Source organism: Lissotriton helveticus, chromosome 6, assembly GCF_964261635.1.
Source record: "Lissotriton helveticus chromosome 6, aLisHel1.1, whole genome shotgun sequence".
In the NCBI taxonomy this organism is placed as follows: domain Eukaryota; kingdom Metazoa; phylum Chordata; class Amphibia; order Caudata; family Salamandridae; genus Lissotriton; species Lissotriton helveticus.
In genome coordinates this window covers 1213795242-1213808484 of record NC_136067.1, presented here as the reverse complement: position 1 = coordinate 1213808484, position 13243 = coordinate 1213795242, and the positions used below count along the sequence as shown (strand labels likewise).

The following is a 13243-nucleotide window of genomic DNA, read 5'->3' as shown; positions in this document are numbered from 1 at the left end:
AACGCTCTGCCTCAGTTTGTCTTTTTATACCCAGGTATTATATGAGGATCGAAGACAATCCTTGCAACCTTTTTTTTAATCACGGCATACACCTGTTTCACGCCTGTTTCTAATGCTGTATATTTTGAACGAACAATGGTCCTAAGGTAAACGTAAGGCTGCTAGATTTGTGTTCGTTGTTTGTAAGAAACTACATTTAGTAGAATTTTATTACTGCTCATCTTATATTTAATGTTTGACTTTGATTGAAAAAATTAACAATCAATATATATCTTCCTACCTATTACTTTTGATCCTCTTTCTGAACATCGGAGGAAAACATTCGTCCCATTTCCAAATCAGTTGTTTCAAGGAACAGAAGTGCTATGAAGTCGGAAGCCATGTTTTATGGTTTCGTGTGGTGTATTTCAGTAAACATTTAGAGAATACATTTCCATTGATTAACATTTTTTTTTAAACATTTCCCAATTTGCAGACCAGCGACGACCGAAATAGTAATTTTCCATCCAAAGGTAATCTTTCATTGGCCTCTGCCTCTGGATTGTTCGCATTACAACCATATGGAGCTTGTCAGAAAGTGTTCAAATTAATTAGCTCACACAGAAACCATAAAACGGCGAAGTTGGCCGAGTAAGCCAATTGTGTTCGAGGCCGGCAACGAGTTCTGTTTTCAGGTGCACAAGCTGCAGCCCTCTAAGCTCTGCTTTATTTCTTCCAGATACACAGAAGAGATTATACCACGGCACCCTTGCTTGAAGCTTATTAGCAACTGTGAACAGACACTTTCCAGTCACACATCCAGGCGTTTGATAACAATGGAGAAAGTAAAAGAATTTGAGGTGAGCATTCTTTAGCAGCCTGTGAAGGGGCAATCAGATTGCAGGATTTTTCTTAGTCTGAATAGCATTGCCGCTAAGAGCATGCTTTAAATATAGCGATATCGTTAATTGGATCCAATATATTTCCCAACACATTCTATTTACAGTCCTCCACTTATGATCCAAGATACACAAATAGGTGAAAGTAACTAGGCTGTTGTGTAATTGTTCACAAGTTAGTGTTCTGCACGACTCTCAAGCTTGTTAAAACATTCAATTTTCACAAAATACAGTACAGAAATATGTTTTCTCGGTTTGTACCCAATGATGTTTCTCTTTCAGCTCAAACATGGCCGACTAAAGTGTTACTGTCCGACTCGTACAGGTGAAATGGCCATTCATAAAGAAAAAAGAAATATGTCGTTGTTTTGAGAGAAGAATTGTGTGTTAATAATTGGCTGACTTTGTGTGTGTTGGCTCAGAATTCTAGAAAGAAACTGCCTCAATGGAACAACAACTTTTGTTACAATAGTATGAAAGCTCAGAGTATGTCCCCTTTCCTGAACAGACTGCACATTAGCAGAGTTAAACTGTACCCTCAAACAAAGACACCAGGTTATTGCCAAGTAGAAACTTTTGACAGGAGGCCAGGAATTTAATTTCATCTTTAACGCCTTGCATGCGGGGCTCATTCCCTCGCTGTGCTGGGGGGGCGCACACAGCCCCCCAGTGCTCATGAGCCACGGTGGTCGTGTGCTCATAACGAGCTAAGCTCGTCATGACCACACACGTTTCTTTAGAACGCTCGCACAGCAGGGGAACCAGCCCAGCGTGCGAGCGTTCCAACGGTCAGCTCGTCATGAGCACACGAGCACCATGGCTCATGACGAGCTGAGCTCGTCATAAGCGTCCAAGGGGTTAAGAAATCCTATATGCAAGCATTTCTTTACTGTGAACAAAAAAAACGGTAAATGCAACAAACATGTTATCATGGCAGCAAAGTAGAACGAGTGGTGTAGAGTAGAATGGAGTGGTGTATGGTGGCGTAGAGTGGCTTGGAGTGGTGTAGAGCGACATTGAGTAGAGTGGTGTTGCGTTGAATGGCGTAGAATAGCATTCTGTGGATTAGAGTGGCATACAGTGGAGTAGAGTGGTGTGGTGTGGCATAGAATGGAGTTGTGTTGAGTGGCGTAGAGTAGTAGAGTTAAAATGTCTAAGTAAATAAAGCATTGATAGAGATGGCAGATAGGGTCAAAGCAACATAAATATAAAGCCATAGGCCTGTGTTAAAAGTAGGAAATCACACTGCACGTCCAGGAATGTTATCAAGTGCTTATAAAAAAAACTGTGCATTGCAAAAGGATGAGGAAGAACAAAGACAAGAAAGAATACATACTTGGTCAATCCTTCACTGAGGAGCTAACACAAGAAAGGAACGGAAGCTTACGGGAGCTAAACAATCGAAAGATGACAACGATAACAACCAATAGTATGCTGTGGGTGGGTTGTAAGCCCACTACACAGTAAACAATACGTCTCGCAGCCCATGTGCTGTGTATGCGAGACATAAAATGAAAGCCAGTTGCTGTAAGGGGCGACTCTAGGTCGCTCTATCTTCAACCTTCTTCCTCTTTCCTTTTTTTGAAATATTGGTGCCATAAAGTCTCTAAGAAAACTATAGCCAGACCTAAGAAAACAAGAATATTTATCAAACACTTTTCTAACCATCTTAATTGTGTTTATAGTATGTCTTAGCAGAATTCCTGGATTAACAATGTGTTATACAGAAAAAAGTGATCTGCGAAATGCTTGCAGAAAGTAGAGCCCCCTGAAATCCTTTTGTGTGCTTGAAAATGTATCATGCAAATTGAGAAAGCAATAGCCATTATCATTTAACCTTTAACTGCTTAGGCTGTGCTTTTGTGTGATGCCACTTGAAATATATAGATCAGAGGGTATTCAACCTTTTCTGTATTGAGAGCTACTTCTGCAAAAGGAAAGTCTTGCCGAGCTGCTAGCTAATATATACTATCACTGTAAAATAGTAACAACATGTGTTAACATTACACAGTGACCACTCTAAGCAGGATTATCAGTAGTGACTACCCACGCATTCCAGACAAGGTTACGAGCAGCAATGGCAGGAAAATGTTTCTCAATCAATATTAAATGCCACCCCCTCACTAATGAAGCAACATTCAAATGATCAAATTGCTCTGCGGCACTAAGGACAGAACTCGAGCAGTACGTCCCCTCCAATCAGCTTGCATTATCATTCAGCTATCAACTTTAAATGTGTTTTAGAACTACAATATATCAGCATATTCGTTTTTCAAAATATACATATTTTTTCTATTAAATATCACTTTACATATTGGGGAAACAAGCTCAGTTTTCAGAATAAAAACCTTTTCTGAAAAACTTATTTTTTGCCTTTAAAATATCAGTTTTCATTTTTAGAAAATACACAATCCCAAATATCAGTACTATCATGTAAACATGCCTTACATGGACAGAGTCTGCTTCAAGTGCCAGTGTATTACAGTCGTAAGTAATGGATGCTCACCATTGGTCCAAGGATGCCTAAGTTATGCGAATAATGTCCACAGTTATACCAGGGCCAATGTGCTAAGCCTGGAGGCCATAACATCCCGAATGCCCAACGTATATCAGTTATGGCCATTAATATGCATTGAACAGTCACTATTCCATAAGGGGTGGCTAATAGTAGGCCAGTCATTCTCTTAATATGTCAGTGATGGCAGCCTGCATGGGAAATCTACTCTAAAAAAATACCCATAATAGTTATAGATGACCATTTTTCAGTTTATAAACTTTATTTGTTAAAAAATCACAAAAGTTAAGACAAATCAACATAGAGGCCAAATAGACAAGATTACATAATTCTAAAAACCATTTTTACACCATGGGCACTATTATGCCACAAACTGACTCAATTGCACCAGAGATAAATCCCTTTGGGCTTCTTGGCTGCTGCTGTTTTAACGTCTTCGCTGGTGGTAAGGGGGAGGTGTGGCCAACGTGCTTATAGCGTTGCCTCCCCCACCGCGGTGCGGGCACCTTGGCTGCTGCTGTTTTACCGTCTTCGCCCCTCTTCCCTTGTGGCTGCTGTGAAGATCGTCTGGGCTGGGAGAGGCTCTGGAGTCCTGGTGACTGCGCCAGCTAGCGCTTCCTGCCACCAAGCGCTACAGCAAAAATCGACGGACTTCAAGTCCCAGTGTCCTTTGCCCTCAACTTTAGGTGCCGGTGGTCAGGGTGAGGTGTGGCCATTGCGCTTATAGCGCTGCCTCACCCGCCGCAGCGCGGGACGCGCCCGGGCAAAGCCCGTCATTGCCAGGAAGAGGCAGGGCAGGGCAACGCCTCTTGGTTTTGTCACAGGAGACTCACCGACTATGTAAACTTGCGTAATAGTATTTCCAAAATTTGTGCAGATATTGTGTGTACAGAGGTATCCAGTATTACTACCTAGGAACTTTTGTCCAGCATCCACGTGGAGAACTGTCTCCATCTAATTTGTAAATTGGGAAGTGGAAAGACTAGCACGATCTTTGTATGCTGTATGTTGTAAGTGGGTGGTTAGTAAGGTGTTTAGCCTCCTGCCCATAAGTCTAAATAGCGGAAATCTATTTTGTGGATGGAACGTAGGAGCAGCAGAGCACGAGTGGGTAGTAAAATGGGGAAAAAAGTAGGCACTGGCAGTAGTAAATGTGCCAGTACCCCAACGCTACCACCTACATCAATAGATAAAATGTTGCAGAGGGCAATTGGGGCGGTGAATACCGAAATTGCATGCACGGAGAACCGGTTGTCTCTTACTCCGGATATGCCTACCGTGTCACCAGACCCGGCTCCTTCATCTGCCATGCCCCAAACGATTTTAGTTGAGTCCATTGAGCTATCTCTTCAGGAAGTTCCCACAAAAAAAGTCCCTGCAAGGCTAAAATCACAACACATAACATCAAACCGGGCAAACGTAAATCAGTAGTTGAGGCGGGCTCTAAAAATAAGAAAGTATGTGAAGGTACATTCGAAGGAAAAGGGGGGGTGATGTGCATGATCTAAATCTGGTCAATTGGCAAGATGGTAGAGCTGACACAACTGGGTATTGAATCTGCTGGCAGACTTGCACACCAAAGTGCGAGACACTATCAGGGAAGAACTGGTTCCCTTATCTAGCAGGTTAGCAAAGCTGGAGAAAGCATTAGTAGCAAGGGACGTAGGAACATCGGTCCATTAAGTTGGCCCCACTAGCACAACAGTAGAAAGAAGGGATAAAGGTTGCCAGGTGGGTTTTACAAGCATAGTCCAGCCGAGGGCGGAGGGGAAACGCCTTTCCCTGGATCCTGCTAATATTTCAAGAGCAGGGGAACGTAGTACCCAAAGGGCGAGTGAAAACGTGCCACGTGGCCCTAAGTCTGGTGCAGGGATGTCAGCCCCTAATGATAGGCAGTATGTCAACCCTATTTTTCATGCCCAGGATGTAGCAAGTGCAAGAGGGAGGCAACCTGCAGAAGTCCATCTTGTAGAGGGGAACATGAGTGCTAATAACGATCTGCCTAATATCAACTTACTCCCGGCCTGTGCACCTTATGTAGCCATTCTGACTGTAGCCCCTCAAATCGCACCCAATACAAAGGAAACCCAACTTGAGCTCAGAAATAAATGCCTATTTTGGTTGGCCAGGTATAAGCACTTTGAATATGCTAGAGCTTGGGAGATTTTTACGGTTCGAAGAGTAGGGTAACTAGGACCTAGCCCAAAAACGGACAAAGGGGAGTGTATAATTATCAATTTTAAAAATACATTTACTGTTGGAAATCTTGTAAATACCACCACCCAGTGCCATAGTGTTTTAACAGGAATTCCCCTGCAACCTTTGAACTATTTTTATCCCCAACATCAAATGACTAGCAGAGAGGGTGCTATCCCATCTATATCTGTTTAGGCTCACCCCAGTGAAGCCAGTAGGGGAGCTCCCTTTAGGCGCTCCTCATTCAATATCTCGGTAAGCAATAGATATGAAAGTGTTGAGGTTGTGGATTGACTGGGGGGCGGTCCATCTATAGGAGATATGCCACCAATGCAGTAGTAGGACCCAAAGGGAGAAATAGGTTATGGTGGGAGGCAACAAGCTAGGGACAGTAATACAGATACCGCCTTGCACCAAAGATCTTGCAGCTAGAGGATGCAGGGGAGAAGGCCCCCCGATGCTACACCTAAAACCCCATTGGCAGGCAAAATAGGGAGAATAGATCAGAAGCTGTTTCTGCCAACATGCAAGGGCCCACCCTGGGCGAACTGTCCACTCCTCATGCTACTGTACCTGAGGCCATAAGAGAGCCTAAAGTACAGGACAGTGGATTACGGATATTGTCCTGGAACTTGGCTAGCCTAAATAACAAACTCCACTGTCCAGACTGGTGGCATTTAGTAGATAAACAGGACTTCTGCATATTCCAGGAGACTTGGACAAGGGAAACTGTCCACCGGGTTGGCTTTGCGTCCTTTAATATCTTGGCAACTATGGGGGGGAGAGGGAGAACATTTGGTGGACTAGCTATATGGGTAGGCACACATCTAAGCTATAGAGCTGAGCAGTTATCCTCACTCTCAAATGACATCCAATGTGTTTTGTTGGTGTTCCCTACCAAGATAAAAATAGCCATTAATGTTTACTTTAGACCTGGGAATAGTAGGCACAAATCTGCTACCTTGGACCATCTGGCGCACTTTATACACACCTTAGATCCTGCAACGTGGCTGATAGTGGGGGGTGATTTTAATTGCCAATTTGAACCTCTCATTGATTTCAATCATGCAGCTCCTTCAGAGGAAGACCTATTTTGGTTGATTCCTGATCCCTTAATTAATCCTATTGAGGTGTGGTTACCTCTGACCCTACAACTTTATTCACTCACCCTGGCCTACTCACTTAGGGCATGTAAAGGGAGGACCAAATCAGACCAGCCAGGCCACTTTACCTTTAACCGACCGGGGCAGGCCTCCTTATTGGATTATATTATGGTGGAACCTAGACTCTGAAGTAAAATTCTAGACTTTTATGTTGAACCTAGGCAAGGCAGTGACCACAACGCATTGATAGTGATCCTAAATGCTGGAGAGCTCAGCATTACCAAGCCACTACTCCCTCCCACTAATGAGTCTAGTGCTCCCAGGCTGACTAACAATAGAAGGAGGGTAAAATGGACTTATTTCAAACACTCTCCTACAAAATTGGCGAAAGTTTACCAAATAGTTACACCATTGATTTCTAGTATGTGGGGGGTAGTACAGGATCCACTAGAACAGGAACGAGATCTAGCAGGCAAAATACACACAGAGCTTGCCACTAAATTGTCTGACATATTCCATCCATTATAAAAGTGGAGAGAGCGGAAGCGCCCTACCTGCCCATGGTATAATGAAAAATGTTGTAGTGCCAAACGTGATTTTTTGGCGGCGCTGAAGGACAACGATAGGCCACTAATCATTCTTGCCAGGGCAAGGTATAAAGAGACCTCCCTTCAGGAAAGGAAAAACTGGGATGAGAGGTGGGAGGCCCTAAGGCTGGCTCTGAGTGATAAGGACCTAAAAACCTTTTGGGCTATAGTGAGTACACGGGTCAGGGAAGGGAGTTTGGCCTTAGAGCCCAACCTTGCTCCCAAGGCATGGGAGTCTCACTACGGGGCGTTGTATGACACTAAGGATGGTACTAGTGATAATATCAGCCCATATAGTCAACCTAGGGCCTGTCAGCAGGTAGGGGATGGGGAGATCACTATAACTGGAGTAGCAAACTCTATTGATAATCTCCAGTGTAACAAAGCACCGGGTTTAGATAAACTCCCAGGCGATCTTTTCCGGGAGGAATGTGCTATTTGGGCTCCATTATTTGTGCGCACTGTTCAACACTATTTTGAATGGTATGGACCTCCCGGACACATGGTTAGGGGCCGAGATAGTCCCCATATTTAAAAAAGGTTACCCCCTACTTCACTCGAATTACAGACCCATCAGTCTGATCGACACCACTCAGAAACTGATGGGCTGGGTCCTTCTAGAGCGATTACAGAGTTGGATAGAGGAGGAGGAGATACTAATCCCATTTCAGGCCGGCTTCAGAGCAAAGATGTCAACTGTAGACCAAATATTTAGGTTACAGTTGCTCTTTTGGAAAACAGTGTTAGCGGAGGGTGGCAGCCTGTCTAATGTTTGTTGATCTGAAGTCGGCCTTTGATTTGGTTCCCAGAGAGAAACTTTGGGAAGTATTAAAAGAGTTGGTGGATTCCACCCTACTTACTCAATGTGATAGCAAGGCTCCATTCAGAAAACTATTCCCAAGTAAGGTGTGGAAAACATGGGGAATTGTCTGCACGCTTCCCTGTCAAAAAGGGGGTACGCCAGGGATGTGTCCTTGCCCCTACACTATTCTGCCTCTTTCTAAACGGGCTAATTGAACACTTACTAAATATAAAGGATAACAATGCCCCTAAGTTAGTCACAGGGAAGGTACACGCACTTATGTTCGCGGACGATACCCTTTTGCTGTCAAAATCACCAATGGGTATACAGCTTATACCTGATGGTTTCGCGAACTTTTGTAAATTGCGGGCCTTGGAAATCAATCTAACCAAGACTAAATTTATGATTTTCAACCCACCCCGGACGACACTCCCTAATCCTGCCTTAAATGGCATACCCCTTGAAAGGGTGAGTACTTTTGAGTATTTGGGAGTCACTCTTTCTGAGAACTTTGAGTGGGGTTTCCAGCTGGTCAAGGCAAACCTTAAGCTTACGCAGACCATGGGTGGTATTTTGAAAATGATCAGAGCCTCAGTATTTAAGCCAGCAGCCCCGGTTATGGAAATCTACAAAGCTCAGGCGAGGGGGGCCACGCTTTATGGGGCAGAACTGTGGGGTTTTTGCTCAACTCCTGATCTAATGAAGGTTGAGAATAATTTTATGAGGCAACTTTTAGGTCTCCCCTGCAGCACGCCTCTAATTCCACTTCGCTTGGATTTGGATATGAGGCCTATTGAGGCAGAGGTAGCTATTAGACCTCTTACATTCTGGCGGCGGGTTTGGGTGACCCCGGAGTTGTCCTCTTACAAAGCCGAGCTTGAGGAGATTTTGTCACTCATTGCCTCCAAGAAAATACCCTGGCTTTGCCATATCAGGGACCTTGCACTGAGGATGGGCAGGTCGAATTTGTGGCAATCTCCTGAGGCCGTCCTGCCCAACTCTAGCCAGGACTGAACTGATGAGGCTCTATAGGTTCGCTAACATTATGGCCATCCAGAGAAGCTCATCTGGAGTTTGCCGGATGACTGCTGAGTTGCTCCAGATAAAAGATGTATACAGAGGCGAACCCTTCCTGGATCTGATCCACTGCCCTGTGGCCAGAAAACTGTATATGCAGTTTAGATTAGGCAATCTCCCACTAGCCACACATACAAGCAAATGGGCTAAAGAGTCCATGGCTGAGTGTCCCGTCTGTAATTACAAGCTTGAGTCTGAGGCACATGTTTTGTTTTTCTGCCCTGCATACCAACTGCCCCGCAAACGCTGGTTAATTCAAATTTGCAGAAATGTGGGCTTTGTGAGACATGCCCAGGCGTACAGAGTCTTAAAATACAACACATACCCCCCAGTCATGTTCGCTGTGTCTCGTTTTTTTAACCATATGTGCCACAAACGCCCGGGAGTGATTAAGACTCAATTTCGGCAAACAGGGTTATAGGAAGTTTAAAGGGTGTTTTTGGTTATATGGTAGTGGCTCTATGTCCGGCCAATACCTCCCTCTATTTGTAATTTTTATGCATACTTTGAACCATTTTATATCTCAAGTTTTTAACTGATATTAGGAGTGTGTGAAGACAACTGTGGCCCAATTGTGATAGTTGGTAACAGTGGGAGAACTTTGCTTTTGAATGGTATTTGTAATAAGTGGATTTACAACTGAAAGTGTTTATACTTTGTAGTGAATTTTATCTCTTTGTGATTTTATATTTCTGTACTTTCATGGCCCTAGTGGCCAAATTAAAGTTTAACTGAACTGATAAATCCCTTTAGATGTGGGCCAGCAAATACATTTGACGGTCCTTTACTCTAGGCAAAGCTTCCAGGAAACAACACTGTTTATTACGGAGGTACACCATTGCAGACACACTCATAAATGAATGCCGATGAGGCTCTTATGTTTTCTTTGCTCTGGATCCATACACTGCTCCTTTCAGCTCTTGGGCTGATCATGCTCCTAACACATTTTCTTTCTGGCTCCTGCAGTCCCACACTTTGGTTAGTCAGCACTGATTACTACTGGCACTCTTCTTTGATAGGGCACTGTTTACATGTGCTCTGGGACGAATAGAGCAGGGCGTATAACATGGCAATCTCCTTGTGATTTAGAGTTAGAGTGGATACAGACGGTCATGTGGCAGGCCCCATAACCTAACTCAGTTTGGGTTTGGGACTTATTATAAGGCTCTGCTATTGGTTTGATTAGCTTTCACTCCAATTATTTTTAGATGAGTGGTGTTATCTTCTTTAATATGCATTGACTCTCTGAGATTGTATTGGCTTGTCTTCAAATCGGAGCGCTACTTTCAGGGTGCTGGCGAGCTACCAGTAGCTCCTGAGCTACTTGTTGGAGACCCCTAAGTATAACCTAATTAACATACCTGTAAAATCTCTTTGCTGTTGTCCAAATTTAGTGTAATATCTAACATCTTTTTTCCACTGCAAATCTCAAGTCAAAACTATGGCATTCCTCCTCCACTTTCATTAGAAATGTACGTATAAAGCCCACTCTTCCTCATGTGCCGTTACTCATACTCCTATACTTAACACATCACAGACATCCTTTCATCTTTTGTTTTAGTTATGCCACTCATAAATGGTCACTATTTTTAACGCTTTCCATCTTTCCTGCAAAGAAGCCCAATTTGGACGGTTTTTCATGGATCTGCGGATCTACTGCGGCGCTCAGCTTGGCCTCCCATGTGAATACTCAGCAGATTCACGATCCACATGGAAACCCTTGAGAGCATTCAACAATTTGATAGTGGTTTTCATTTTTGTTTCATTTTGTAAAATATTGTTAATTACAACACACACTCCCTACTGAGCAGTTTATGTATACCAGTCTGCTTTTCAGTTTCACACTGCAGTCTCCTTTGTTCTCTTCCCCCAAAGTCTTTCACCCCTGTTTCCACAGTGACCGTGTTTCCAGTAGTTTCTGCATACCCGTAGGTGAAAAGTTCACAGGACTTTCTCTAAACAGCATACTAGTTTCACATTGACGGTAGCAGGTGTTTGCTAACTGCTAGGCAATCCAAGCATATCCAAAACAACATACCTCTTTTTTATTTTTCCAAAGCCAATAACGGAGGTAGTTACTTTATTTGTTAGTCACTACCTAATTTGAGTTCCCTGCACAACTCCACCACCAATCAAATAAGTTCTTTTTTATTGTTTTCTTGCTGTCCTCCATTTTAGCTGCCTTTCATCTTCACATCTGCCTTATTCTGCTGCAGCCTTTTCCTGTGAATTACTCCTGCTTTCCTCCAAAATGGTCAGAGTCTGGAACTTGCACCGTGATTTTGTCTTTTGGGCCAGAGAGAGCTCTAGAAAGAGTAGCATTGACAGGGGCATGGGTTTACCTAATGTAGACATTACTTGGGTTTGCCGGAGAGGGTTAAAATGGCATCAAATGCTTCCTTTGGTTAAAAGCATTGTGGATTGCCAACATTAAGACCTTATGATTGCACACTGTGGTGGCAATGACCTAGGCCCAATTACTGGGGTAAAGCTGGAAATCCTAATGGAGGATTACCTTTGGTAAATTAATGTCACTTTTCCCACATACTGCCTTGGTGTTCTGTAACATTTTGCCAAGAACAGAAGTGTCAGTGGGCAACCCAGTTTTGTCCACAATTCGATAAATCCAGGAAACATGCCAATAAAGCTGTTTCTGCATTTGTCCATGACCACAACATGGGCTCTGTATACCACAACATCTTACGCTTCAACATGGACAGAATATATTGAAAACATGGAGTCCATTTCACAGGCTACAGGATGTTCCTTAACAACTTAAAAGACTGCATCCTGTCCTACGTGTAGTTATGATCTACATACCATAAACACAAAGGCTGTTTTCAGAGCCAACCCTTTTCCCAAACACAGGTTTTTTTGTTTTCAAATCCTTTTTTGTAATTTCTCACTCGGATCTATGGGTCCTCAACCAATTAAGGGATATGTCTGCTGTGCTGCTTGTGGATCTGCAACGGATCCATCCCCAACTTAAAGCCCACATTCAGCACAAAACAACAACACATTTAATACAGTGGGTGTGTTTGTGGGTGTGTGAGTAGTTGTGATGGGTGGGTGTTTGACTGGGTAAGTGCTGTGTGGGTCTCGGAGTTGTGTGTGAGTGGCTCAGTAGGTGTGTGAGTGGCTGTCAGTGGTTTTGCAGTATGGGTGTGTAAATGGCTGTGTGGTCTGTGAGTGGGTTTGTAAGTGGCTGTATGGGTGTTTACATGGCTATGTGAGTAGGTGTGTGAGTGCCTGTGTGGATCTGTGAGTGGTTCTTTGAGTCTGTGAGTGTATGTGTGTGTGTAAATAAAGGAAATATACTTTCTGACAATTTCGGATTCCTAGCGTTCAAAAGCCACTTTTTCTATTTTACTTGATATGCCAGAGCGTGCGGCCACTGCATTCTGGGAACGTAGGCGGGCACGGGAGTTGCAGCGAGTCTAGCATTGGGACATTAAATCCTCATATTCTTATCTCTGTGTCCGTGTAGTTATTAGGAGGAGATTGCTATAATTCTGTTTTTTTTGTGTTTTTAGTTTTCTATTTTTTTTTGTGTTTTGTGAACAAGTTTTTTTTAAAAGCAAAAAAATTGAACTGGAACCTCAAAAATGTCCAACAGGATCAAAAAAAAGAAGAAAAAAAAATTATGTCGAGGACAGCGATGCTCCTGCTTCCTGCGTTTTATCAGGTCAATAGACTGTTTCCCATAACACAAAAGTTTATTGCAATAAATTCATAGAATTTTAAGTTTAGCAAAATCTGGATCAATTTGTGGGTGTGGACTGCTTGCTGAAAATGCTGGTGCAGCAGTTGATGTGGTTGGTGCTGCAGCAGGTGGGTTGTCCTGCAACCTCCGTGTTGCAGCTCGAGCAAAGTTGTTGGGGTGCAAGTTCTTCACGTGTCGCTCCATATTTGCTGTGCCAAAGGAGTATTTTTTAGACGGATCACCCCTTGAAAGAGTTGTTTGGCAAATTTTACAGGTTACTAACGGAGCATTAACCTTTTTTTGCCCTTCAGTGAAAGTAAAAAAACTTGCAAATCAGAGCTTCTTTCCTCTTCTTTGGAGGTTCTTTAGGAATGAAATATTC

The 13243-nt window shown here is 43.3% G+C and overlaps 1 protein-coding gene across 1 annotated transcript in view; it reads left to right on the top strand.

The window, feature by feature from the left end:
- Positions 1-13243, top strand: part of TRMT11 (tRNA methyltransferase 11) — a 392197-nt gene that overhangs the window by 300020 nt on the left and 78934 nt on the right. Inside the window, exon 12 of the mRNA XM_078648927.1 lies at positions 719-839. Within this exon, the coding sequence (XP_078505053.1) occupies positions 719-839 (121 nt within the window). The remainder of the gene's footprint in view (positions 1-718; positions 840-13243) is intronic.